This window comes from Spea bombifrons, chromosome 4 (genome assembly GCF_027358695.1).
Source record: "Spea bombifrons isolate aSpeBom1 chromosome 4, aSpeBom1.2.pri, whole genome shotgun sequence".
Lineage (NCBI taxonomy): Eukaryota > Metazoa > Chordata > Amphibia > Anura > Pelobatidae > Spea > Spea bombifrons.
In genome coordinates this window covers 50,706,260-50,733,235 of record NC_071090.1, presented here as the reverse complement: position 1 = coordinate 50,733,235, position 26,976 = coordinate 50,706,260, and the positions used below count along the sequence as shown (strand labels likewise).

At 37.6% G+C, this 26,976-nt stretch overlaps 1 protein-coding gene across 1 annotated transcript in view; it reads right to left on the bottom strand.

Annotated features, from left to right (window-relative positions):
• The window catches only part of ADAMTS20 (ADAM metallopeptidase with thrombospondin type 1 motif 20), an 87,287-nt gene that overhangs the window by 23,268 nt on the left and 37,043 nt on the right, over nucleotides 1-26,976 (bottom strand). The window contains exons 9-28 of the mRNA XM_053463502.1: nucleotides 26,581-26,727; nucleotides 26,124-26,265; nucleotides 23,548-23,652; nucleotides 21,188-21,333; nucleotides 19,978-20,159; nucleotides 19,748-19,884; nucleotides 19,299-19,416; nucleotides 17,661-17,753; nucleotides 10,271-10,437; nucleotides 9,466-9,595; nucleotides 9,183-9,309; nucleotides 8,701-8,911; nucleotides 8,162-8,326; nucleotides 7,390-7,554; nucleotides 6,725-6,844; nucleotides 6,403-6,507; nucleotides 5,438-5,602; nucleotides 5,054-5,344; nucleotides 4,668-4,829; nucleotides 3,722-3,898 (exon numbers count right to left, since the gene is read on the bottom strand). Of these exons, the coding sequence (XP_053319477.1) occupies nucleotides 3,722-3,898; nucleotides 4,668-4,829; nucleotides 5,054-5,344; nucleotides 5,438-5,602; nucleotides 6,403-6,507; nucleotides 6,725-6,844; nucleotides 7,390-7,554; nucleotides 8,162-8,326; nucleotides 8,701-8,911; nucleotides 9,183-9,309; nucleotides 9,466-9,595; nucleotides 10,271-10,437; nucleotides 17,661-17,753; nucleotides 19,299-19,416; nucleotides 19,748-19,884; nucleotides 19,978-20,159; nucleotides 21,188-21,333; nucleotides 23,548-23,652; nucleotides 26,124-26,265; nucleotides 26,581-26,727 (3,055 nt within the window). The remainder of the gene's footprint in view (nucleotides 1-3,721; nucleotides 3,899-4,667; nucleotides 4,830-5,053; nucleotides 5,345-5,437; nucleotides 5,603-6,402; nucleotides 6,508-6,724; nucleotides 6,845-7,389; nucleotides 7,555-8,161; nucleotides 8,327-8,700; nucleotides 8,912-9,182; nucleotides 9,310-9,465; nucleotides 9,596-10,270; nucleotides 10,438-17,660; nucleotides 17,754-19,298; nucleotides 19,417-19,747; nucleotides 19,885-19,977; nucleotides 20,160-21,187; nucleotides 21,334-23,547; nucleotides 23,653-26,123; nucleotides 26,266-26,580; nucleotides 26,728-26,976) is intronic.

Below are 26,976 nucleotides of genomic sequence, written 5' to 3'. Positions count from 1 at the left end.
TCCTGGGACGTATTGCGTGAGCCAGCATTGGAGTTGGCTGGTGGTATGTATGCATTTCTACCACAGCACAGTAGAATGAATGGATATATCTGCCTTTGCAAAGCAAATAGCTGGGAGATGGAAGATTTGATGGATCCCTTTATGTTTTTGCATGCGAAAAGCATACTACGTTAAATGTGACACTCAGCTATCATATGCATTAAACAGCAAGGCATTGCTGGAGTGTCCCTTTTAATCTTGCATAACTTGTAAACGCTGAATTCTGTATCAAAACCTGAGGTATGTTAAAGTAATTAAAGTAAACAAGTAGCATCCCTTAAAAGGGTTTAGTATTTCTGGATTAAAAACCCAGTATTCTCAAAACTGCAAAATCTTTTAATATAAAAGGACTTTTTTCAAATATATATATTGTAAATAGAAACTCTTTATATGATTTTAAAAAACATCTATATACCTATTTTAAAAATCTAACTTTATAAAGATACATTGTCTAACATCCTGATTATTTTGTTGTTACTTGCTGTAACTAATAAAAAATATGTGTCATTTTTACAAAATAACATGTTTAGATGTACAAAGCGTAGGAACCCAATACTACCGAGATAACTCTACATTACAAAATGGTTAAAAAATTGTTTCATTAAAAAAAAAAAAAGAAGGCATCATAGACTAGACTCAACTAATACACAGCACATTGGCCAATTAGGGCTTGTGTACTGATTGTCTGAATAGACACAACATACGGATTCATTTACAAGTGACATGTTTGGCTGCTTGATTACTATGCAGTCCTGTCCGGCACAAATTTGCTAAGAAGAATTGTAGAATAAACCCATAAGAGGAGCAGAGGAGGGCTCTGGACATTATATAAATACTGCCTAAAGTGTTTTTTTTACTCTAGACTCCATGGGGGCAAACTGGAAATAAAAGTAGTGCCCCCCCCCCTTCATTCCCTGCAACTATAAAATGATTGAATAAGACTGGATGGAACTTACATTGTTATGCTACCAGAATTTTCTCAGGACCACTTAACCTATAACTATTTAGTGATGCTATACATCATTTTAAAACGAAATCAGTTTTGGTGTTTGTAATCCTACAGTCATTGTTAACAATTCTCAATTTTCCACCCACAAAAACTAAATTTTTATTTTATAATGAATGATAAACGCTTGCAATAACTTCAATCAGAATATATATATATATATGTATATATACAGTATGTAATACAAAAAAAATGTAAAATGGATGTTTCAATGCAATGTGTCTTTAATTAATCCAAATATTTGTGAAAAAGTGTGACATCGTAAGATTTGTTGATTATGAGGTATTGTATAGGGAGGTACGACAGTTTCCACTAATTATAATTCGGTCTATGCAGCAACACAATTTACTAGTTTATACCAGACCTTATGGAGTTAGAATCTATGTTTTTCATGAGAATGTGACAGTTATATGGGGGAGTAGGTTACGTTTGTCACATAGTTTAGCAGATACAACAAAATATGTGTATGGTTGTTTTAATAAATTGTTATAAAATCTAAGGTTCATGTTTTTTCTTTTTTTTAAATATACATTTTTTCCAAACAAGTATACAATAGAATGTGAAAAATCTCTAAACTATTTAAAATTGCACAAGTTGTTTTCAGCAGGTTGGCAGAAGCCATATTACTTCCCCTGAAGGACAAAGGCTATATCCAGTGATGTTGCACCAAGGCAGCATCCCTAGACCTACCTTACCTTCTCTTCTGATGGATGTCTACTTTGTGGAGAGCGTCAGAATATGACATCATATCCCGATATTCCACGTTAAATACTGTGGATGTCTGAACAGACATCTGCACTATAAGTGGGCTTGTTTCAGAGGAGATCTTCAGCCTATAGAGTGGTGCAGTGCATTAAGTCTCTTAGTAAAGTAGTACAGGGGCTTCCCCCTCCCATATCATCTAAAACATGCTGGTTTGAGACATATAATCTTTTATACACACACAGCTGTTAAGGATCTATTAATAATCTAGTGCTCTATTCAGACTACAACCCCTGTGCTACCCTCTTGCATGCACTTTCTTCTTAAAATAGGAATGGGCTTGACAGCTGCGCTCTCCACCAACTCACTGCCCTAACTAGATAGCTAGCGGAATAATTTGCTGGTTTTCTGTTAACAGAAAGTGGAACCTTTCGCTGTTTGGTTCTTGGCTAATTTAGAGAGAAGAATGAGGAAACGAGGTATTTACTAAAGATTATGACATTGGTAATTAAATATATATTTGTATAGTTTGATGGTTGTTCCACAACATCAGCACTTTGCATCAGCATTTTGTTTAAATTCATTGCACTTCTCAAAGCCCCAACAATAAACTTTGTTTCTTTAGAATTACTATATACTATTAACAGATTATTTCACCAAAATGATAGGCACAGCTATTCACAATATAAATATTTATGCTATTAATAAAACATTATGCAGTTATAGCATGTTTGGGTAAAGTGTTTTGACATACATTTATGTATATACTAACAACCATTCTCACGATGTAAATAAATAAAAAAACAATTCACATTTATGAATAGAGTACACATATGACCATAATTAAATAACCACATTATGATCTGCATGTAGGAACCATGGCACAATGTGGGAATATTAAAAACTTCACATTTTCCTGTGTGCATTGTTTGTTAAAAACAGTAGAGAATCTAATGCACACCATTTAAAAATTCTGACATGAAATAATTCAGCTAATTCACCAATTATCTGATATGATTAGATTTTGTGTCCTGCTCCAAACATGTTTTTTAAGTGTAAAAAGAAATCTGGTAATAATATGGTAAATGATCAGTGCTTACAGTGACATATAAATGTTGACTATTTAAAAAACAGACACACAAACACGCACATATCTACATGCATACATACATACATACATGCACACTGAACTGTCCTGACTATGAAACTCACCAGATTATAATGTTTGGAATGCACAATAACACTGTATATAAAGTGTTTTTTTTTAGAATATGAGATAATATAATAATGTTTACATCTTATATTCAAGATACACGTGAATGCGTTGTGGATGAGGTTAGATTCCCTTTTCTGTTGCAGATAGAGAAAATGGACAGATAGCCAGACAATATATTGTAAGTCTGCAAGAGCACGGCCCTTCCCCTTGGACAATTATTGTCTTATGTTTGCTCATGTTTTTGCTAGTTTTGTATTCTACCATGATTATAGCCAAATGTAATAGGCTGGTGTTCTACAAATAAAATATAATGATAATTACAGATATATACAGCAATAACGCTTTACAGACATATATACATTACCAAAATGAATCAAGTGCTCATCCACATAGTACCTGTTTCAAACTCTATGCTGTTGTGCTGGAGTAGCCCTGTTTGTTTTTGCCCAGCTTAGGTACTTTGGCATAACGGTTGGCTATGGAATATATAGCCAAGCTGTCTGAGTGAATGGACATTATTTCATTTGAGGTAGGTGTTTATTCAGCACTTACTGGATTTCTAGTTATGTATAGTGCACATATTCAGAATTTCAGTTACTCATGTTTTTTTAGCACCAAAATGGTTTAATGTGTGCCTCCCCATTTGTTGACTGGTCTCTCTGTCTATGAGACGGATTATCATGTGCACCTCTCACAGTAGAATATACTGATACAAGCTGTGTGTACCATGAAGAATAAGATAAATAATACTATCGTACCGATTTCCATGGTCCTAGATGCCATGCAGTATCAGCAGGGCACGCATGTGTGTTACACTGTGCCACGTTTGGTGGTTTACTAAGGATCTCACAGTTTTGATCATTCAAAATCTGTCCACTTGTCAGCTGGCAAATCACTAATCTTGTTTTCATTCCACCGCCACAAGTTTTTGTACACTGCAAAAGTCAGGAAAAAGAATTGGGTATTACGTTTCACTCTCTGATACTTAGCTAACAGTTATTTTGTGTTACTGATTAAATGAACCCATTGACATGATGATAATAATGCTTGTATATTAGAAAAAAAACTCCATATTTTTCTAAAAATCACTGAACTGGATCTTTGGAGACATCAAGTTTCTCTTCCACCCTGACAAAAGAATTAAAGAAGAGATTTGGTATGGTAGTTAGTTGTAAACTTTTTCTACTGAAAACCAACAGAGCTGTACATTGTAGTAAAGAGAGGTAAGGGGTGGCAGAAACTTATAAATCCATAATGGTTAGAAAAAGGGGCAACAGCTCTGCATCCACTTTTACCAATGATATTTGTGAAGGAAGTAGAATCAACAGGTAATGTGTGAAAACTAGCCACCCAAACAGTACAAGGGAGAGAAACCTCAAAGTCTCCCAGGAAGTATTGCAGTCACAGATATTCCACTCTGGGACAGTCTATGATATCTGCTTGCTTTTTTAATTTATGGCAAAAATGCTACTTGAGCGTGCTGGAAAAGTAATTTAAAAAATAAAACAGGACTTTTAAATTGTTAGGCATGTAACTGTCTCAGCCTACAGAAAACTTAAAATGGAATGTTATATGTGCACTCTGGCTTACTTTGGTTGTTACACCTAACACCTAACATTACATTCTAAAGGTTTGAATGTCTGTTATTATTATGAATGACAACAAATTCAGTTATGGACATAAAAAAGATCTAATTCCTCTTACTTCTCCCCAAATCCCATGATTCCACCTGGGACAAGTTCCAGAGTCACAACGCCTTGTTTCAGCAGGTTTAGCTTCCTGGTCACAGAAATTACTACTTCTTCCTTCTTCATCTTGACATACCACAACCCTGTGCTCAAAACCACCCGAGCATGTGCTTGAACACTAACAAAAGAGATAACAAAGAAGACATATACAATATGTAACCTAAGTGCACAACACCTATAATGTTTTTTCAAGGCTAAAAATCCTCTTGGACAAGAAAGATCAAAAAACTATAGAGTGTTGTGAAGATAGAGAGAGTGTTGTGAAGATGAGCACAGAGTATTGTGAAGATAGACAGACACAACCAAAAGTTGATTAACAGATACTTGTAAGATATTGCTTACTGCTCCCCAAGGTCCAGTTCTCCATTGAATACCATGAGTAATAGGCTTGTTTCTTTGGTTGATGTTGTCAGGCGTATCATATCCTCTAAATGTAGGTTTATTATCAGGCTGTTGGGCTCTTGCATCATGATTACCAGGGTTCTGGTTGTAGGTTTTACAAGGTCCCATATTACATTCTTGTTCTTTAATTGGCTGGTTCTCAGGATCACAGTTGATATCCTCAATCCTTCCCTCATAACCGACACAAACAACCTGTCGCATTACCTTTCCACGACCGCAGGTTACTGGGCACTAGCCAAACACAGGGACATATAATTAGGGTTTTATATTTTTTAAGTATGGATATTATTTATCATGATGAAAGAAAACATTAATAAGGCTTACAGGAGACCAGTCCCCAGACTGCCATTCTCCACATGGAGTAAAACAGCTAGAAACCTCAGCAGGCCGTGGTGAATGGGCACAGGAGGATTCATCTGCAACTCCACCAAACATATCTCTACAGCTCACATAGCGAGCACGGTTACCACTTCCACAAGAGGCAGAGCACTGAAACAAAAATACATATTCATACGTTTATGCAGATGTCTTACAGAAAATGTTCACAGACAATATAATGCTATTACCAAAGTGTATTACAAGGTCACCTGATTGTGTGCTGTCATTCAGCATTATAAAGGTTTCCAACCAGGGGCGTAACTAGAAGAAACCACAGGGCCCTGATGTGAAAATTGCCCCCAGCATGTGTCCTGGCAGCTCAGTTAAATGGTTTGGACTGATTAAAACCTGTATTTAAAGCAAGGATTTACCAATGTCATGATCTATTTGTGGCCCTCAAGGGTTGGAGTTTGGAGATCAGCACCCATGCTGTAGGGTGTATTTTTTCATAAGCCAACCATTATAATAGGAACCTCCTCAGTTTAGGAATATAAAGGCAATATACATGTTAGATTAATAAAATATGCTTGCATTTAGTTTTTTTACCAATATTATCGGGTTTTGATGCAAGAAAAATAAGTCAAAAGTTCAGGTATGAGCAAAACACTTGTGCTATCCATATATTTAAAAGATTTTGACGCTTAAACCACAAAAAATGTATGTATGAACTTTTTTTCTAAAAATTATTGAAACCTGTGTTCCAAGGACCTTTCTTGATTTGTCTGTATAGATGTGTTGAATGGTACCTAACATTGTACTTTGTTAAAGATATTATCCAAAAAACACAAATATTGTTTAAAAGATTATCCAACTGGTGAATGACCTTAACAAATGTCACAATATTGCTTGCCACATGATACAAGCAACATCGAAAGTAAAACTGGTCTAGTAAACAAATATGTGACACTTACTTGAGTCCATGAACCATATCTCCACTGTGTATTTTTTTGCATTTGATTACCAGGAGGTAATGTAGTTGCATGGAAATGTACTTGGCACGAAGACCTTTCACAATCCTGCATGCAGAGAAAAAAACAACTCTATATAACACTAAGTATATGATTCCTGATAAAAAGCAAAGGCCATTCTGACAGCTTCTAGGCCCTCTAACACTCTCCAAAAATGCCATAAATACACAATTTTCAATTAATAAAAGAAAAAAGAATGACATCTACATACTCGTGACAAAAAGAAGATTGTACAAAATACTTAATTTTAATCTGAGAAATATACCTGGCTATCTGTGGGCCGAGTAGCAGCGTTGCATTCACGTTCATCCAGAGTTGCCCCATGACTCCCAAAGACACATTTTACTTTGCGTAGCTGATATCCATGTCCACACGTCACAGAACACTGTGCAAAAATATTATTTGGAATTATGCTAATCATAGGCTTGCAAGCATGTATTTTACATACAGGCGAAAATAAAAGGTTGAAATACAAACTACCCACAACTCGTGCTTTTTTGTTTTCGGTCAGGTTAAAGTACCTGAACTATCGTACAGTATCTCTCATTCTGCTCCCTGCCATTATGTACCTTGCTAATGTCTTAGAGCACAGGGCTAGTGCATCATGACTTGCTGCCCGAGTTCAAATGTAATGTGCAGACCATCAAGCAGTAGGAAAAGATCTGTTCTGGAGGCAGCGGTGATATCACTGCATCCCGTTACACCACCTGAAACGCCTGCAAACTGGCTATACATCCCACACTTGCGCACAGCCGTAAAAGAGAAGAGGATGTGACTTCATATTTTTTGGTGGGAGGCCTATTAGGTGATATAATTTATATGAACATGTTTTGCTTAATGCCAGCCAGAGATTCTCTTTCGTTTTTCCACATGAAAAATACAATAGTATTTTTATTATCTTATTATGTGAAAATAGCCTTTTTCACTTACTGGTCCCCAGGCTTCTACTTGCCACGATGCACATTCTTGAAGTTCACAGTGTCTGACTGATTCGGGCTTGCTGTTTGGGTCACAATAATTGTCTTTAAGTTGTTCATCATTCACTTGGCATGATACATGTCGGTGCTTGAATCCCTTTCCACATGTCACATGGCACTAAAATTGTATTTTTGTGCTGTTAGTCTAGCTGTCACATAAATCAGTATTTTTATACATGGTATAAAGGGGTTAATTCATTAAGTCCCAAATTGTGGCCAGTGATGTAGGTAGCAAAAAATATCTGTGATGTGTCACAGAACACATGTTGAATACTCGTTTCAATGAGGACTAAACACTAATGGTGAAGTGTAGCAAACCGAGGTTCAGTTTAAATAAGATCAATGGACAAAAAATAGTTTTAAGGACACATATTTCTTAAGAATACAAAATTTTAGTCATTTCAGAAGATGTCAGGGAGAAATCCTAAACACGTGGCCAGTGAAAGGCTTTCAAAGACCAATCTTGATAACCCTGAACATTTGTTAGGCGTTTCCTATTAAGCACATTCTAAATGTTGCAAATTCTAAAAGCAATCTTAATACATAATTGTCATGCAATACATACCATATCTTAATCTATTTTCTAATTGTTAAGCTAACAGGTGTATTTTAACGATGGCTCCTTTTTTCTAACAAATACAATCATATTACATATTTCATAGTGAATGATATTACCTTCTGTGTGCCAAGTAAATTTGCCCTCCTTTGTCCTGGTCAAACCTTACCTCACTCCATTCACTTGTAGTCCAGACAGGGCATGTGTGTTCACTGCAGCTCTGGGTCACAACCTTGCGGTGTTCACTGCATTCTCTATCAGCCAAGCGACGGCCAAAGTTGTTCATACAATAGGCTTCTCTTACTTGCACCCCTCTCCCGCAGCTTTTAGAGCACTAAAACGCATATGTGTTCAATAATGGATTATTTAGAATAGATGTTTTTTTTTTTTTTACTATATTTGTATAACTCCTGGATAGCCTTTGCATTTAAAGTGCAGTTAAAGCCCAGTTTGTTTAGTAATGTTTGTACATAGCTGCGGTGAATTACCTTGTGAGACACTGGTTCCATTCCCAACGTATTTGCACTTAGTTAAAAAACATTAATACATTTTGGGGGGTTTTCATTTATAAATATGAAATTTTTGTTCATGCAATCACACAAGCTTTTAATTTTATTTAGTTAAAAAAATAGAAATGCTTATATTAGTTATTCTTCCCCAGTTTTGGCATTTGCCATTATCTTGTAAACCAAACTAAGGTACACTGACCTGAGACCATTCTGTATAATGCCAGCTTGCCGAGAGGCAGTCACCATTGCAACGTTCTCTGTTTGTAGGTTTAGGGAAACTGGCACAAAATTTATCTCCTACTGGAGTACTTGTCCCTTTTGCAGATGAGTATTTCATACAGCGTATATCTAAAGTTCGAAGGCCTTGTCCACACTGTGACGAACACTCACTTTTACCAGCAACATACCACCTATGGACAAAAACAGTTACATTGATGTACATGCATTTTTTTCGTTAAAAGTTCAGCTTAATCATTGAATTTACCTATGTGCAGTAGAATCATAATGTCAAAACCTGGTAAAGTGACAAAAATTACTTTACCATTACTTTCTCTAGGACTGATGTGGAGCACCATTTTATATGCTGCTGTATGAATAAATAGGACCTCCTTCCTGAAATCAGACCAGCCTGTCCCTGCTAAGACATATCATAAAATGTGGCCTGCCTGCCTTATAATTTACCTTAACTGACATTCGCCATTACATGGCTCAGTCACCGATTCTGGGCGAGGCAGATGTTCACATCTCTGGTCAGAAACCACAAATCTGTCACTTCTTCGAAGACACAAATGTTTTCTTTTTCGCATGCCTAAAAAAAGGAAATCAAGTTTTAATAAATAATTATTTATGGGATTGTCAACAACAATCTGGTGTTTTTATTGAATTTCAGGAGAAAAATAATTAACGAAATGATGTATTTGCTAAAATAATTTACGGCATACACATCGGCAAACACAAGCATTACCTTGACACATCTTGTTGCAGGACTGCCAAGGCCCGTACGGATCCCATGCAAACTGTTCATTTTTATCTTCAATAGGGATATTAAAAGAATACTGTACATCGGGGCTGTATAAGTTTCCCACACACAGCACCTGAAAAAGAAAGCAATAGGCGCAGAATGTACATCATGATTACATCTCCAAGAACTGAGGAGGGATATATGCTGTCATTGCATTTGATTATACCAAGAATGGTATTACTAATTTAGCAAAGTTTACGTAATATGCTATTTTGCAAACACACTGGAAAATTTGCCCAACATATTGATGCCTGGTTTATTTACAGTATCTCACAAACAGTACACCCCTCACATTTTGTAAATATTTTATTATATCTTTTCATGTAACAACACTGAAGAAATGACGCTCTGCTACAATGTAAAGTAGTGAGTGTACAGCCTGTATAACAGTGTAAACTTGCTGTCCCCTCAACACACAGTCATTAATGTCTAAACCTTTGCAAAAAAGTGAGTAAACCCCTAAGTGGAAATGCCCAAATTGGGCCCAATTCGCCATTTTCCCTCCCCGGTGTCATGTGACTCGTTAGTGTCTCAGGTGTGACTGGGGTGCAGGTGTGTTAAATTTTGAGGGGACAGAAAATGTACACTGCTATACAGGCTGTACACTAACTACTTTACATTTCTTTAGTGTTGTCACATGAAAAGATATAATAAAATATTTAGAAAAATGTGAGGGGTGTACTCACTTTTGTGAGATGCTGTATCTGGCTCTGTATAAATACCAATGAATAATTAAAAAAAGGATTACCTGCAAAATTAGCTCTTCTTCCAAACGGTCTGTGCTGTTTATTCGTTCAATTATGCTGTCTGAACCACTATACTCAAATGTGGCACCTCTTATAATAATTTCCCTTTTGAACATGGTCACAACAAAGTTGCCATTGAGGAAGAAGTTTCCTTGGCTGTCAGATAATGCTGCAATAAATATAATAAACACAAAATTAATATTTATATGTAAAAAGTGAATTAGAATGTAAAACATTATTTTTTACATGCTTGTTGCAAGATGATATAGCAGCATTTATGCAATTTTTCCTACATTTGGGAAATTTTCTAAAAAGCAGAAACCTCAGGCTGATTTTATTCTTTCATCTGAAGGCTTAGTCACAAAACATCAACATTTCACATAAATAAAGTATTATTTCTGGGAGCAGTTTGGTCATTAAAAAGTACTAGGCATGGTGTTTCTAAAGCTGTAGTAGCAGAGTAGATGGAACAGTACCTCTAATGTTCTTAAAGCAAGCATGCATCAAAATACAGATACCAAGCTTATTTTTACTTGGTAAAAACGTACTTTTTAAAATAAAAGTTTACATTTTCCTTTTTTTTCCAGAGATAATGCAAGAAATTATGTTTCCTCAATTTTAACTGTATGTGCAAACCTTACACCTGCGGCCTCCAGAAAGTAGCTCACAAGCTAATGGTAGTTCTACAGCTGCAGCAGCACAGCCCTCAAGGGACCGAAACACTCCATGCCTCCCTCCTTCCACAAGGGGATATTTTATGTAATGTTGTGTAATTTTATGTAATGCTTAATAGCTTGAATTCCACTTTATTTCAATAAAATTGTGCAGTTGTCCCCAAAACCATTAATTCGTCATAACTAGATCTGCCTTATATTTTACACAATAAAGTATGGACAAGAACAAATCGGTAGCATTGTGATAATTGGAAAAATATGATGCACTCCACAGTATACATCTTTAATGCATCATGGATAAAATGCAGACATCCCAACTCTCCCGAAAGTTCTGGGAGTCTCCTGCACTTTGATAGGGGCTCCCTGACGCAGGCAAACTACAACAGATATCCTTGAAATAGAGCAAGCGTCAGTTCAGTTATGACCATTGACGTCTCTCACGCTCACGCTCAAAAAAAATTGTGCTAAGGTGTGCGCCTGGGCTCTGGTCCTTCTCTGTGGTGCATCCTGGTTGGTCTCTCTCTTTGTGCTAACTAACCTAACCAAGAAAACTGTACATCTCATAGAATATTTTACCATGTAGTAACATGGTATATACACACATATATATAGTATATATATATATATATACAGTATATATAAAAACCGAAAGTACACCCTATTTGAATTCTATGGTTTTACAAAGAAAGAAAGCCAAAATGGAGAAGCCATGTGTGAAAAACTAAGTACAATAGCTTGCAGAACCACCTTTAGCAGCAATAACTTGAAATAATTGTTTTCTGCATGACTGTATTAGTCTTTCACATCATTGTGGAGAAACTTTGGCCCACAACTTTGGCTCTTCTTTACACCCTTGCTTCGTTGATTTTGCGGGCATTTGTTTATGCACAGTTCTCTTAAGGTCTCCCCACAGCGTTTTAATTTGGTTGAGGTCTGGACTTTTGACTGGGCCATTACAACATCTTGGTTCTTTTCGTTTTCAGCCATTCTGTTGTATATTTGCTTGGGATCATCGTCCTGTTGCATGACCCCATTTTGGCCAAGATTTAGCTGTCAGACTGATGGCCTCACAACTGACTCTAGAATACTTTGATATACAGAAGAGTTCATGTCCTGTGGCTGCAAGCCCAAAACATCACCCCTCCACCACCATGCTTGACAGTTGGTATGAGGTGTTTGCACTGATATGCTGTGTTCGGTCTTAGCCAAATGTGGCAAAGTGCATTATGGCCAAACATCTCCACTTTGGTCTCATCTGTCCAAAGGACATTGTTCCAAAAGTCTTGTTTGTTCAAACTTAAGCCGTACTACCATATTCTTTTTAGAGAAAAGAGGTTTCTCCTGGCAACCCTTCCAAATAAACCATACTTGTCCAGTCTTTTTCTAATTTTACTGTCATGAACATTAATATTTAACGTGTAGAGTCTGAGACGTAGTACTTGTTTTTTTTGCAATGCTTCTGAGCATTTTCTGACCTTGGGGTGAATTTTCTGGGACGTCCACTCCCGGGAAGATTGGCAACTGTCTTGAATGTTTTCCACTTTGCATAATCGTTCTAAATGTAGAATGATGGACTTTACTTAAAGATATTTTTATTGGGTTTTTGATCTGTATAAACATTTGATCCATGTATCACAATATATGGGCTTTGGTGGTACACAATTGTATGTATTATGTCACAATAAACAGTATGATTATACAATGAATCACTTATGTACTTTGCTGCTCCCTCTGCCCTTAACTGTTGAGGACCAGCTCTAAATAATCGATCATTGGTCAATCCACATAGGAAGTCAGGCCACAGATCTGTGCTTGTATCATATGTACAGTTCAAAAGGATGAACAGGGAGAACCAGGTAACCAATCACCAGCCACTTTGCATGTATAGAGCGCAAGACAAAATGCGTGCATGAAAACAATACATCATAGAAAAAAGAATCAGTTTTCATAACTCAACATCAATGTGTGCTCCTTATTCAGAGTGGACTCTATGTAATCCATCCTACATAAAATTTATAACTTGGCTTTGAAAAAAGCCAGACTCCTAGATTTACTAATATTGATCTTAAAACCCATCACCAGCCCATACAAATTTAGTAATTTAAGAATATTGGGAACAGTGTTTAGGATCTGAGATGTATAAGAGTATGTTGTCTGCATGAGCGATCAATTTCTGTTCCCTAGTCCCCACATGAATACCCTTGAAGACTGTTGACGATAGTAGTATGGGCTATGTTGAAAAGAGGTGGTGACAAGGGGCAGCCCTGGTGAACTCCACGGCTACTTGCAATTTATAAGCCCAGAAGTCAAGCCAATTAGTGTTTATCAAGGTCTTAGAGTAGCATGCAAATTACCAGAATAAAGTCAGAAAATTCTGTCTAAAAAATCTATTTTTGAGTATTCTGTAAAGATGTGTCAAATGATTTTTCTGCATCAAGACTTAATAATATTCTGGGGTGTTTGTATTAGGACGGTTGGCAGTGTATTATGGCAGGTCACGCCGTGCCTATGCCTTTAATGGCATGATGCCCCTGTCAGACCTCAGTTTCTGTTGCACAAGTAATTGTGGCAGGAATTGTTGCAATATCAAACCCATTCATTTAGTTAAGATTTTTAGGTTGTGGTTGAGAAGTGCCATGGGTCTATAGGAATGTACTTTGGTAAGGGCTTTATCGGTTTGGGTAATATAGTTTCTCTGGCAGTCTTTAAAGTTTCCACAAGGAAGTTATGTAAAAATATGTCAATGTATAGTGTTGTTAGGGATGGTATAATGTATTCTGCAGAGAACCCATGTGGGCCGGGGCACTTGCCATTTCAGAGTAATTTTATTGTCTGACCAACCTTTTCCTCAGTAATCTCAGATCATTAGTTAATGTATCCTTATCTTAAAATATCAGATGAAAGCCCTACTAATGGCATCAGGTGCTGTGAGGGTTTCTTCATTAGCTGATATCATTTTCAAAATATGGTATCTTGGTTTTAGCGATTTAGCAATGTTGGCCAAGAGTTTTCCTGACCTATTAACCCTTCGAAAAAATGCTTTTGTGTAATCAAAGTCATATTTTACTCTCTCCTGTAAGAGGGTATCCAACAGCTGTCATCATTGTATATATTTGGTCGTATGGGGCTCTTTGAATTACTTGTACTACTCATAAGCTTCCCAGAAGAGGAGGGGATTGTTTACATGATCCAGGTTGTCATCCTGAAATGTAGCCCAAATGCCACCAAAAGACTCCGAAAGTCATCCCTTTTAGAGAAACACCCAGTGTCTATGGAAACGTGACACTGATGGAAGTTGGAACATAAGTTTGACTGGGGCATGATTCAATATGATTATAGGATATCAATCAGTGGTGATCAATGGTAAAAGGATATATAGGATATATATCAGTGGTGATCAATGATAAAAGGTGATTGGAAGCAAGGATCATATCTAGCTGAGCCCTGGATATATGTGTGTATTTCCTTTGTGTGGGGAGCATGACATGCCATGGGTCCACTAAGTGTAGGGAGTGCAAAAGATGGTGAATACCTTCTATTAAGATCAGGGTGAGTGTAGTCGGTCCTGTCCTGTCCAGTCTGTACGGTGTTAAAATCCCCACCTATTACAAAAGCAGGAGAGGTCAGTGCATTCAAAGATGCATATAAAAGTAATTATTTGGATAGTTCGGAGCATACAAGTTTACACATTTTATAATTATAAATAGACATCTCCAATATAAGAAATCTACCCTAGGGATCTGATAACACTTTATGTATGGGTTAGAGATTTACTAATTAGGATAGCTACACCTCTGGCCTTAGACTTATACAGGGCAGAATAGCAGCTCTGGATCCAGTAACTTCTTAATGATCAATGAGTTTTGCCTCAGAACCATGAGGATTTTTTACAGTTTGATAGGCCTATTCCGGCCTGCCACGTTCCAGGACAGAAAAAGTCCTGCCCGACCACCAGTGTTATTGGGGCATGCTAGTTAGTAAAAATGACAGGTGGGCCAACTAAGTGATTTTAATAGCGAGGGCCCCTCCATGTCCAAGCGTCTGAACCCTCAAGTCGGTATTCTGTGCTACACTTCCTCATTCACTGAGGCTGTTGAGATCTACTATGCTCATATGGTAACGATGGCTTCAATAAGCCAAGATGGCCAAAAAACAACAATTAAAATCAAAGGAAACATCATATAAAACAAAACCATATGGTTAAATTGGTATTATAGGTGGTACTTGTGGATTGCAGGCTGCAAGTTAAAGTCCCACTAGAGAAGAGTTGCATTATCCAGCAAAGCCGGGGGCCGCAGCAGGCCCTCCAGCTAAAGGGTTACTTCCTATGGTGTCTCGCAGATTTGGGTTTGTCCATTCACAATAAAGCAAAGCTTGGCTAGGTAAAGCATAGTGAACTTGATCTTCTGGGCCATGAGCTGTATGCAGGTTGTAGTGAATTTCCTTTGTTTCCCCGACACTAAAGCAGAGTAGTCCAGAAAGATGGTGACTTGATGTGACAGGTTCTGAATGGTACGGAAGGCCGCCAGGATCTTCACCTTGTCAACAATGTTCAGAAGCTTTATGATGACTGGCCGTGGTCTGTTCTGATTCATGGGCCTTTCTGAGCCTATAAAGTGAGCTCTTCCAATCTGTAAAGGAGTATCTGTATCCTTGTGGAGGTGAAGAGCAGCCGGGAGCCAAGATTGAAGCATAGCTACTCTGTTTCACAGATTTTGGAATGCACATGAATCATTAATTATTACGCTCCAGTTTTCAAGGTCGCATTTGAGTAGATATTCTGTTCCATTTCTGTGATGGTGCCTTCTCGGTCACTTTGGCTACACTACAATTCCACGATTCTATTTGTATTGTCAGTGATCTGTTGCAACATACAAGATTTGAGATCCTGAAAGCACTGATCTAAGTGTGGCAGCATGAGGTCAGATCAGACAGGGTTGGTCGATGGTCCGTGTCCATTGAGTCTTCTTGGCAGGAATCTAAACATGGCGAGAAAAGCCCTGAGTCCAGATCAGGCGATGAAGTACATGACAGCATTTTGTATGTAGTTCTCTTGTGTGAGGTCTTGGTGGTTGACTTTTTAGAACTATTGTGTAGATATTTTTTAATTTCTTTAGCAGTGCACGTTCTGTGGCAGGCATTGAGCAAGAGCGAGAAAGGAATCCGATAATTTCAGGTATGAGGTGGGGGCAACCCAGGTTGTACACTTATTTTCCACAGAGTGGAACTAAAGGCAGGATCAGACACATGTGTGGAATAGTAAGCTTTATGGATCAAAAAGCTTTCCTAGTATTATGTTATTTTTGTAAGATACAAGTATCTTGGCTGTACCGGATTGTTTCCCCTTCCCCAGGAAGGCTACTTGCAATTTATAAGAGTGAAAACAGATTACGTATGGCCCACTGGTATATGCAGCAGACAGTCAAAATTAATGAATGAAAGGGCTTACATGGCGTGTTGTCAGCTTCTTCTAGTCTGGGGCTCAAAGGATGGACTGTAAGAGAAGTCCAAGCAGCACTGCCCAGCAGGTGCGGACTTAGGTTCTCCACTTCGTCCACTTCCAGGTGGTTTCAGTACCCCCTGGTGGGGTCCGTCTTGCCTATTGTGTTCCTGTGCTGATCTGGTCATTTGCCCGTCGCAGGGATAGATTACGTCTGCAAAAAGTTTCCGGGCAATCCGAAGATTTCGGCCCTGACAGCCTTTCCATCCAAACAGCCGGGTGCGGTCTAGCGTGGCCCAGCGCGACCCTCCTCGTCCACCCAGACATGTGCGGTAGAAGTTGTAGCGGCACCCCGATGCGTTAGATGAGTGCTTGCCTGTCTTTAAAAGCTGGATGGCACCTGATAATAGGGGTAGTGGAGGGAGCTAAGTATAACGCGGCAGCTTGGTGTGGCTCTGCCCCCCAGAAGTCAGAATGATGGACTTTAAGTTGTTTAGAAATGACCTTATAACCCTTCCCAGATTGATGGCCAACAACAATTGCTTCTCCAATATCATTGCTGATGTCATTCCTCTTTGGCATGGTGTAAACACACTTGAATGCACCAGACCATCAAACTGCTAAAACTTCAGCTTTTATAAGGTGGTCACACTTGCTGATGAACCTGTCTGCTAGTTAGCATCTTAATCCCTATGGAAAAAAATAAGGGTGTGCTTAGTTTTTCACAAATGGCTTCTCCATTTTGGCTTTATTTTTCTTGAATAAATCATAACACGGCATAATATGCCATGCTTTGTTGTTCATCTGAGGTTGCATTTACATAATTTTTAGACCAGTTATTATGTCCTAATATGTAAAACCATAGAATTCAAAGAGGGAGTACCTTCTTTTTCACACATATATACAATTTATGTCACCATTAACATGGCATTGTGTCTATGACGTTGGGTAAACTTTCTTTGAAATACTATTTTGTACTATATGAAATGTGGATGGTAAATTGAATGGAATAATAATAATGGTGAGGCATGGGTGAGAGATAACGAAATTATAAGACAAGTTTACAAGGGAAGAGGCTCTGATGTGTAAAAGGAAGTCACTGTGAACAGAAGAATCATTGTTTAATTAAACAACAGTTTCAGGAGGACAAAAAATAAAGAGAGTATATTGAAATAGTCTAATATTTGAAGTGTGAATGAATACAGCACTTAAGCTTTGAACTACAACTTCAGTTATGAATCCTACATGAAGAAGTAGATCTTTACTTGAAAAATTTACCGAGGTAGTTATCATCTGGTACTTCAGAGGAGCTACGCTGATGAATGTCAATGTTTGTTGAGCCAACAGGAATTTTCACGATGGTTGTGTATCCTAGAAGAGAACAAAAAATGTTATGGAAAGAAAGGTACCATTCCAACACGCTGCTGGCGTTAAATCTAACAGCTGTGCGGTTTTATAATGCCAGTTTTCTTGTACAGTTTGGAGGATTGGTGCATTACAGCCAGCAACAAAAATTGAAGAGAAACTTGGGGTGAGTTACAGGGAGGCTGGAAGGCAGGAAAGAGAAGAATGAATAAGACTGTAGCCACTTTCCAATTAAAAGGCTGGGGGGAGGCGATGAGGCGGGAAAGAATATGTAGCAGTGTTAGCTACATTAGGAACATTTTATTTTAACCTCTTATAAAAAAAAATGTATTCATGCGGTGTAATTAGAATTTTGTTGCATTCTGTTTATTCCAAACGTGAATAGAAAAAAAACCTGAAATATGAACGGAAACATGCAATGGTAGAGTGCCTTCTTCCTAGACACATTATGACCACTAGGCGGCAGACATCTCAATAGGTTTGAATACTTTTACATGAAGAAACAAACCTATCCATTCCCCTCTGTCTTGGACTACACTAAAATATATGAAGAACCTAATTATAACATCACCAAGATTCATAATTGTAAACATTAACCCTCCATTTTCTGTTGGCAGATGCTTCTGTCATGTAAAAAGATTGAGTTGTGTCTTAGAGCCCCTACAGATCACAAAGGCTTAATTACAGCCTTATTCATTCTTTTACTAAAATCTATTACAAATATTATATTACATATTATACAGGAAACTTGACTTCCATGAAAGAATAACAAGTGATTTTTCGTAGAAGTTCTACGAGTACCTCGCCTTGTGAGTTAGTTTGGGAACAGCACCGAGGCAAATTAGCCCTGAGGCCTTTGTAAACAGCGAGTGCAAGACATATGAACTCATTATATATACATATATATATATATATATATATATAAAATTATATTATGAATGACAAGACTAGAATTGACAAACTAAGGCAAACCGATATCTGTATGTCTACATGTTCCTTTATTCTACCTTCAGGTCCCTCATTCATTTAATATCAGTGAGCATGGCTAGATGTACACGCCACGCACTCCTAGACAGAAAGCCAGTAAAACAAAGAGGCTTTCTAGGACAGGCATATGTATAAAGTTGGTGGTGTTTGGTCAAAATAGATGGGAAAAGAGCAATAGTGGGAGGAAGGCAACATGAAGCTCTAGGCACGTTCTGAGAAGCTGCTGGTGAGTTTTGAAATTTCTGAATCCAGAGGTGTAAATTTCATACTGTAACCCTGCACTGTTAAGTTTCTGCAAACACTTCTTTCACAATAACAAAACCAGCCGCAAATAAAACTCATAGTTGTTCTATAGTTAATGCCACCCAAATAATAATATTTATATTTATTACTACTACTGCTCTTTTTATTATTATTTTAACTTGATGTTTATAAAACAGATACATAGAAGTAAAAATATAAAATGTCCCTAATGTTTCCAAACCAAATAAAAACTGGTGTGTGGTTTGTTATTTTATTGCTACAACAACCACAGCTACTTCCGAATGGTACAAATAAACTTACCATACTGAGCATGATTAAAGGTGCCCATCATAGTTTTGCAGGAGGAATTATCGCCCCCACACACACCACATTTATCTTTCCTTGCTTTAGAGTTCAATATGTGGTCACATCCAGCTTCCTGCAAAAAGAGAGAGTCATCAGCCTATTAATACATACCTGCTTAATATTATAATTCAGCTCAGTTACTTCAGTTTAACAAAATGAACAAAATTCCATGTAGAACTTTTGTAACATTTTTAAAGTGGCCACAATGTATTTTTAACACAACATAAACCTCTGCATTCCAAAAAAGTTATTATGCACCTTTTATTGATAAGATTGATAAGGTATGCTCAAATATTATTCTTTATTGATATACATGGGGCCATCATATTCTGCAGTGCTGGACAATGGGTAAACAGGACATAACAAGCAGTGCATAAATCGAATTAGCTGGCATAATGTAATACCCTGCATAGTCCTTGAACGCAAACATCATCTGTCTCAGGCCCGCAAGGAGTACCATCGGTAACTCGGTCTTTTAGAGGATAGTACGATGAAGACCCAGACACCCGACAAAAAAGTTTGCAGCGATCTTTCATTAAAACTGTAAAATTAAAATGATATTTTTTTTGGTAATGTGAAGTTACTGTTGCAATTGCACATGGCTTTTGTTTTAAATATTTACATTAACACTTACTTCCACTATATTTCGGAATCCAGCGTACATTGGATGTAAGACCATTGATGTTGAAATGTTTACCATCAAACTGAGAACACTGCTCATCTCTAAATTCCTTTTTTCCTTTAGGACAGGACTCAGTGTTGCAAGATCGAAACTTCATTCGCCTCCCAACGCAATATTTGCCTCCATTTCTTGGCCTGTAAAGAAAAAAAGAAAAGAAAAAAGACAGCCTTTATGCTTTCATAAATAATGTTGTCATTTTGTATTTGGGAGACTAGAGTCAAGTTGATAACGCTATTGTCTGAGTAGATTTAGCGTGCAAGCTTTTGAGACCACTTAGGTCTCTTCCACAGACATAACATATTTCTACGCATGTTTCTACGGCTAACACGGTACCAACTCTCACGGGTTTTTTTAGATTTTGCCCCTATTTTATAGAGATATAAAACATTTCCTACACTTATTTCTGTTGCATGAACAGCTTTGCTGGCCCTGTTGGATCATAAAGATCTAAACAGATTTATTTAGTCTTCTCACGCATGAAATTGGCTCCTCAATAAGCCCTTACTGTCCTAAATTAGAAAAACAATGTATTACAAACAAATTGTGTATATTTTTTGTATACATTTTGGAGTTATTTATAAAATACATGGGAGATACATTTCATGTCTTAGCAAAATAAAGTGGTCACAATGGGACATTTAGCATAACCCTATAAATAAACGCCAGAGCGTTTAGTGCCTATGGAGACTGGAAAATGGGTTTACGAATTTTATCTAGGCTTTGTATCATTGGCATTTTTAGATGCATGTCTTCCTCTAATTCATTTAAGGTTTATTAGTTGGACTGGGGGAATCCCAGTCAGTCATAGTAGAGTAGGAGAGGAAAACTAAAAAAAGGCTGTCTTTGTGTATTGTGAAATGACCTACAGCGTAAGAAATTCCGCAATCGTCACCACACATTTTACATTACAATACACACAAACATATCACTGTACAATAAATTACTGTAAGAAGCTTTGAGAATGTTTACTGCTTTATAGCTCAGTGTCTATGTGCAGCACAGACATGTCATTAAAACATACCAACATCTAGAAATGAAACAGGCATAGAACCCAGCATTTACAGTGGGGCAATGCCTGAGAAATGCCATACTATGGGATGACTGGATGGCTCCTTTAGCTAGGGACATTTATAATATATAATGTATATATATATAGTCTTACTCTGGACGATTACACTCTCTTGTAGAACTCTTAATTCCACCGCCACAAGTCCTTGAACATGAGCTGTAAGGTCCCCAGGATCCCCATTCACCATCCACAGGTTTTGAATCCATAAATTTGTTCACACAGAGCCCACTGCGGCAATGCTGTTGAAGACAAAGATACACACTCTTGGATTTATTAATTTATCTTATACATAAAAAACTCAAGGGATGCAAGTACTAATGCAGACTCAGACTAACAATCCAGCTTTCAGATGTGTATGATAAGAGGATAGGCAAGAATTGTTTTTCCGTGTAGCTTAGCAAGAGTGTTAACTGCTCATTTGCACAATTTAACTGTTTATTTAAGTGGTAAAAAAAAAAGTTCATCAGCTGGCTACTGAAAACAGCTTAGTGATGGTTAAAATATTGAACAGTAGTGTATATCAGCAGTAGATAGATTATTAGATGTGTGGCAGTTGAAGGGTTTCCAGGGAGCAATCTCTGTTTTTCTTGAAATGTACCATAAGGTCCTCTGGCATAACTACAAGGGTAGCAGGAGTCCCCTGCGACCCCTTTTTAATGTCTCCTCGGAGCGGTACGGTCCAGGTTGGAAGGGTCCTTTCTAAGCTATTTTTAACGAGCGCTTGGAGACAGAAACGTATTGGGGTCATGTTACGTCACACGACCCTGCGCTGAAACGGAGTCTGCTTGCTGCGAGCAGCTGGAGAGAAAGCTGCAGGAATGGTGAGAGGTAAGCAGGGGCAGGAGGTATATGTATATATGTTTGTATATATGCATGTATGGATGTGAGCATGGATGTGTACTTGTGTGTGTGTTAGCATGTATATGTACTTGTGTGTGGGTATATTGTGTGTGTGAGCATGGATGTGTACTTGTGTGTGTGCATGGATGTGTAATTGTGTGTGTGTGAGCATGGATGCGTAGGTGTTTGTGAGCATGTATGCATAAGTGGGATGAGATGGAATGTGTATTAGTGAGTATGAGTAACTTCACTGCTTTATTGAAGTGGGGTGGGTCTGGCAATTTCCCTTTCAAAATTTGTAAAAATCACAACCTCAAGATTGAGTTTTAATTCAATCTACAAAGAAATGCATAATAAAGAATAGCAAAACCTTAACTAATAAACAACATGGACTTTATGGAAAAACAAATTCACCGACAGTTTCATTTTGGTGAAATAAAATGTACAGGTGTGGATAGCAACAACTGAGTCATGTCTGTATGTGAACTTTGATCACATCGCTGAACAATTATGTCAGGCATGGTATCTTTTGGTATCCTGAAACACATAGCAGTAACTCTAAACAAATGTTCTAAACTTCACCTTTCTACTTTTTTGGCAGAGGAAAAGAGATCAAAGAATGTACAGTGTGCCACAGCTGTGTTTAAGAGAACTACAGTTAGAAACAGTTTCACAGCTAGCAGTGTTGTCAATGTGGAACTAAATGCCTTTTATTATACATTCTTTTAGGAGTAAGCACACAAGAGTGAAAAGTGCTGCGCAACATTTTTGTCTTTTGTCTCCACATTTCTGTTGGCAGCTTCCAGCTTAAAGTTTTTTTGCATATGATTAGCTGTAATGAGGGTCCTCTCTTTGATGCATATAGTTTTGTTCCTATTTCAAAACCATTAAAAATCATGGAGGAGCGTGGTATATCTGCACACATTCCTGCATTTATTATGAAGGAAATGTGTACTTCATGAGTGATGTTTGACAAGATGTGTGCGAGAGCAAATTAATCCTTCCGTTGGGCTAGATCTTAAATCCAGAGACACAGGATTATATTCCCTAGCATAATGGACAGGCCAAATAAAAGCCCTGATTTAGGAGGGATATCGGACAGTCTTTGTGGTGCTCTTCATAGTTACATAGTTACATAGTTTCATAAGGTTGAAAAAAGACCTAGGTCCATCAAGTTCAACCCTTCTACCTAACCTTTCTATTCTTGATCCAAAAGAAGGCAAAAAACCCCTAATTAAGCTACTTCGAATTCTGCCATCAGGGGAAAAAAATCCTTCTTGACTCCAAGAGGCAATCGGATTTCTCCTTGGATCAAGAAGCTCTAAAATATTATAAAATATAATATACATGTACATTTACTTTTACATACCCTTATGTGTTAATTATGTGACATGTGAGTACCCCTCTTAAACATGCTTAAATAGCAAAGAAAATAAATAAGTAAAAGAAAAAACATGTTTATATACCATGCACAAGCAGCCTCCAGTGTTTAGAGGATGGATTGGAGTTTTCATAGACTTAACAGGCCAAATTCAAGTTTATGGACACCATAATCTATGGATGGTGCAACTAATTAGAATTAGTTATTTGTGTTAACAAAGCGCCACTCTTACCATTCCAGGGCCACAGTCACTTCCATCAGCCAAAGGCATGTGCTGAGTCCGACACCCATTACGGATTCCCTCCCTGCTAATGCACCATAAGCGCCTGCACTGCTTCTGTAGAATGAAAAAAGTACATCCTTGAAAAAAATTAAGCAAAAAAGGCAAGTTGAGAATAATTATCATTCGAATTAAACAATAGACATATTTACTTTCACTGGCTCATTATATAAAATTCAAGCTAAATGATTCACATAATGGCACAATACCAAAGCTTGTAGATTATGAAGATGTTTAGGCATACAGAACACTAATCATAGCATTCATATATGGCTACAGATGTTCTTCCTCCCAGCAGTATACTGTAATTGATGAATATTATAAAGTATACAATAACACAAATAATACAGTGTTTATTTTAAGATTGAACATTGTAATGTCATAACAGATATTCCTTCCATAAATAATTAACAGGCTCACTGGCATGTCTGCTCCAAAAGATCTACAGGAATCACAAGTTAGTTTGAAAAGCAACGTGCAAATCACATCCATTTGTATCATTAAGCCCATATTTTCAGTTTTTTAGTTTGATGGATCGTATTACCCACTGCATTAAGATAGGGTTATCATGTGCTATCTACAATGTGACAACATCCTATCCTTCACAAAACATTTAGCAAGAGGGAATCTAGAAGTCATTTTTGGTTAGACAAATATATTTCATCTTGTTACAGAGGCAGTTCAATTGGCAATTCAATTCAAAATACAGTTTGATGGCCAAACCAAATACTTTGCCTTATCCATGCATCAAGGTTGCCAAGATAAAATGTACCGTATTTGCTCGATTATAAGACGACCCTGATTATAAGACGACCCCCCAAAATCTGAATATTAACTTAGGAAAAAAAGAAAAAGCCTGAATATAAGACGACCCTAAAGGAAAAAAGTTTTACCAGTAAATGTTAATTCATGTAAACTATTTTTTTTAATAAAAGCTATGATTGAGAAAAATATATTTTTTTTGTTTTTATTTCTTGTATTTTCCAACCTGTCCCCCAGTTACGCACATCTGCCCCCAGGCTTGCCACACCAATATGGCACTGTGGCCCATGATATGCCTTTTAACCCTCTATATGCCACTGTGCCCCATGGTATGCCTTTTGACCCCCTATGTGCCACTCTGCCTCCAGAAATGCCTTATACCCCTATATCCCATTCTGGCATTTAGGGGGTTAAAATGCATATTATGGGGCAGAGTGGCATATAGGGAGGTATAAGGCATTCCAGGAGGCAGAGTGGCATTAAGGGAGTTAAAAGGCATTATACAGAGCACTCTGCCTCCAGAAATGCCTTATACCCCTATATGCCACTCTGGCATTTAGGGGGTTAAAAGGCATATTATGGGGCAGAGTGGCATATAGGGAGGTATAAGGCATTTCAGGAGGCAGAGTGCACTATTAAATGCCCCCTTAACGCCACTCTGCCTCCTGAAATGCCTTATACCTCCCTATATGCCACTCTGCCCCATAATATGCCTTTTAACCCCCTAAGTGCCAGAGTGGCATATAGGGGTGTAAGGCATTCCAGAAATGCCCTACACACACACACACACACACACACACACACACACTTACTTGCTTACTTACTTACTTACCGGTTCTTCCAATTTCCTGCTGTATAGCCGGGGCAGCGGGTTGACGTCTCATTCCGCGGCAGCCGGAAGGAGGTGGAGTTGGCAGCGGGGGTTTGTATGCGTCCATCGCAAATACCTTCCCCGGCTGTCAGAGATCAGGAACTCTTGAACTCTGATCTCTGACAGTCGGGGAAGGTATTTGCGACGGACGCATACAAACCCCCGCTGCCAACTTCACCTCCGGAAGCACCGGTAAGTGTGTGTGTGGGGGGGGGCGACGACAGGAGGATCCAGGTCCCCTGCAGCGGTGCGGGGGATCTGGATCTTAGTCTCCTAATCAGACCTCTATTTGAGGTCTGATTAGAAGACGACCCCGATTATAAGACGAGGGGTATTTTTCAGAGCATTTGCTCTGAAAAAAACCTCGTCTTATAATCGAGCAAATACGGTAAATAAGCAAGTACCAGCAAAGATTTTCAAGCAGTTTCCAAGATTAATGCAACTCGGAATGACTGACTTCTATATCTACATAAAACTCACACAAACAGAAACCTTTGATATATCCCCTAGATATTATGTTTTTTTTTCACCCCTTTTTATTGCTCACTATAATTGTCTTGGAGATATTAAGCTTAAATCTTCCCCTAATGGGAACTGAGATATGGCACAACTACCATTATTTATTAATTTGTATTCATGCAGTTCTCTTCCTTCTCCTCACCCACCTATACAAGGGCCACCGGACCCAATCAGCAACTTAACAATGGGATCGGTCTGGAGACTATATATATATATATATATATATATATATATATATATATTGCATTTTAAGCTGTAAGCAGCTGTGCATTGGTCATTTTAGCACACAGAGAACTGTAAAATGTAAGATTTGGAAAAAGCGAGTGCTTTAGGCTGATTATAGCAACTCTATAAAGATTAACACAGCACAACTCACCATGTAGGGGCATACTTGTGAACCAATGCCAAACATTAATTCACACTGCTTGTTAGCATCGTAAATAGCACCTGGCAATTGTTGTGAAAACTCATAGATTCTTCCACTAGGCTTATCAAGGAGGCATTCCCCATAACCAGTACTGCAAAAACAAATCAATTTTATCACATTTATTGAAAACATACATTTATCAATCAAAGTCATTTATAGTAGTACCAAATAAATTGTATACCAAGTTTCATAGTCATTACACTATGCATCGTTGTGTTTACATGTTTTTACTGTCACATTGGTAAATTGTAATAAGTTGCATATGTTTTCATACAGGTTGATTTTAGTTCATTCACACCCTTTCAATATATGTATTCCAAGAAGCTCTGCATAAATTGTTGGCACTATATAAATAAAAGATATTAATTATAGTAACATATATTGTAGGTGGCTTCATAATACTTACTCAAGAAATTCTGTTATGTATTTCTTACTGCATGCTGACCAGGTCCATGGACTTGTATCGTAATTTAATGTGGCAGACATCACATGAAACTGGTTTTTTATCCCTGCTTCCCTGCACTTGAAGCTGTCATCATGAGGCATGTTAAATCTTTAAAATAAGAAATAATGGTTTGTTTCACTTGCTACTAATAAATATATTTACTTTACTGCTCAAACAACGAAAAGTCTGAGGATCATTAGAATTAGTAACTTTGTGCATCTTATTTTTATAAATGTCTTAAGAAACCACATTCTAGTTTAATAGTATCGACCAAACAAGAGCACACTCAACACATTATATTCTGCCAACTGCCAAGACTAAATCTAAAAGACTAACTATTTTAGAGATAGGCATTAT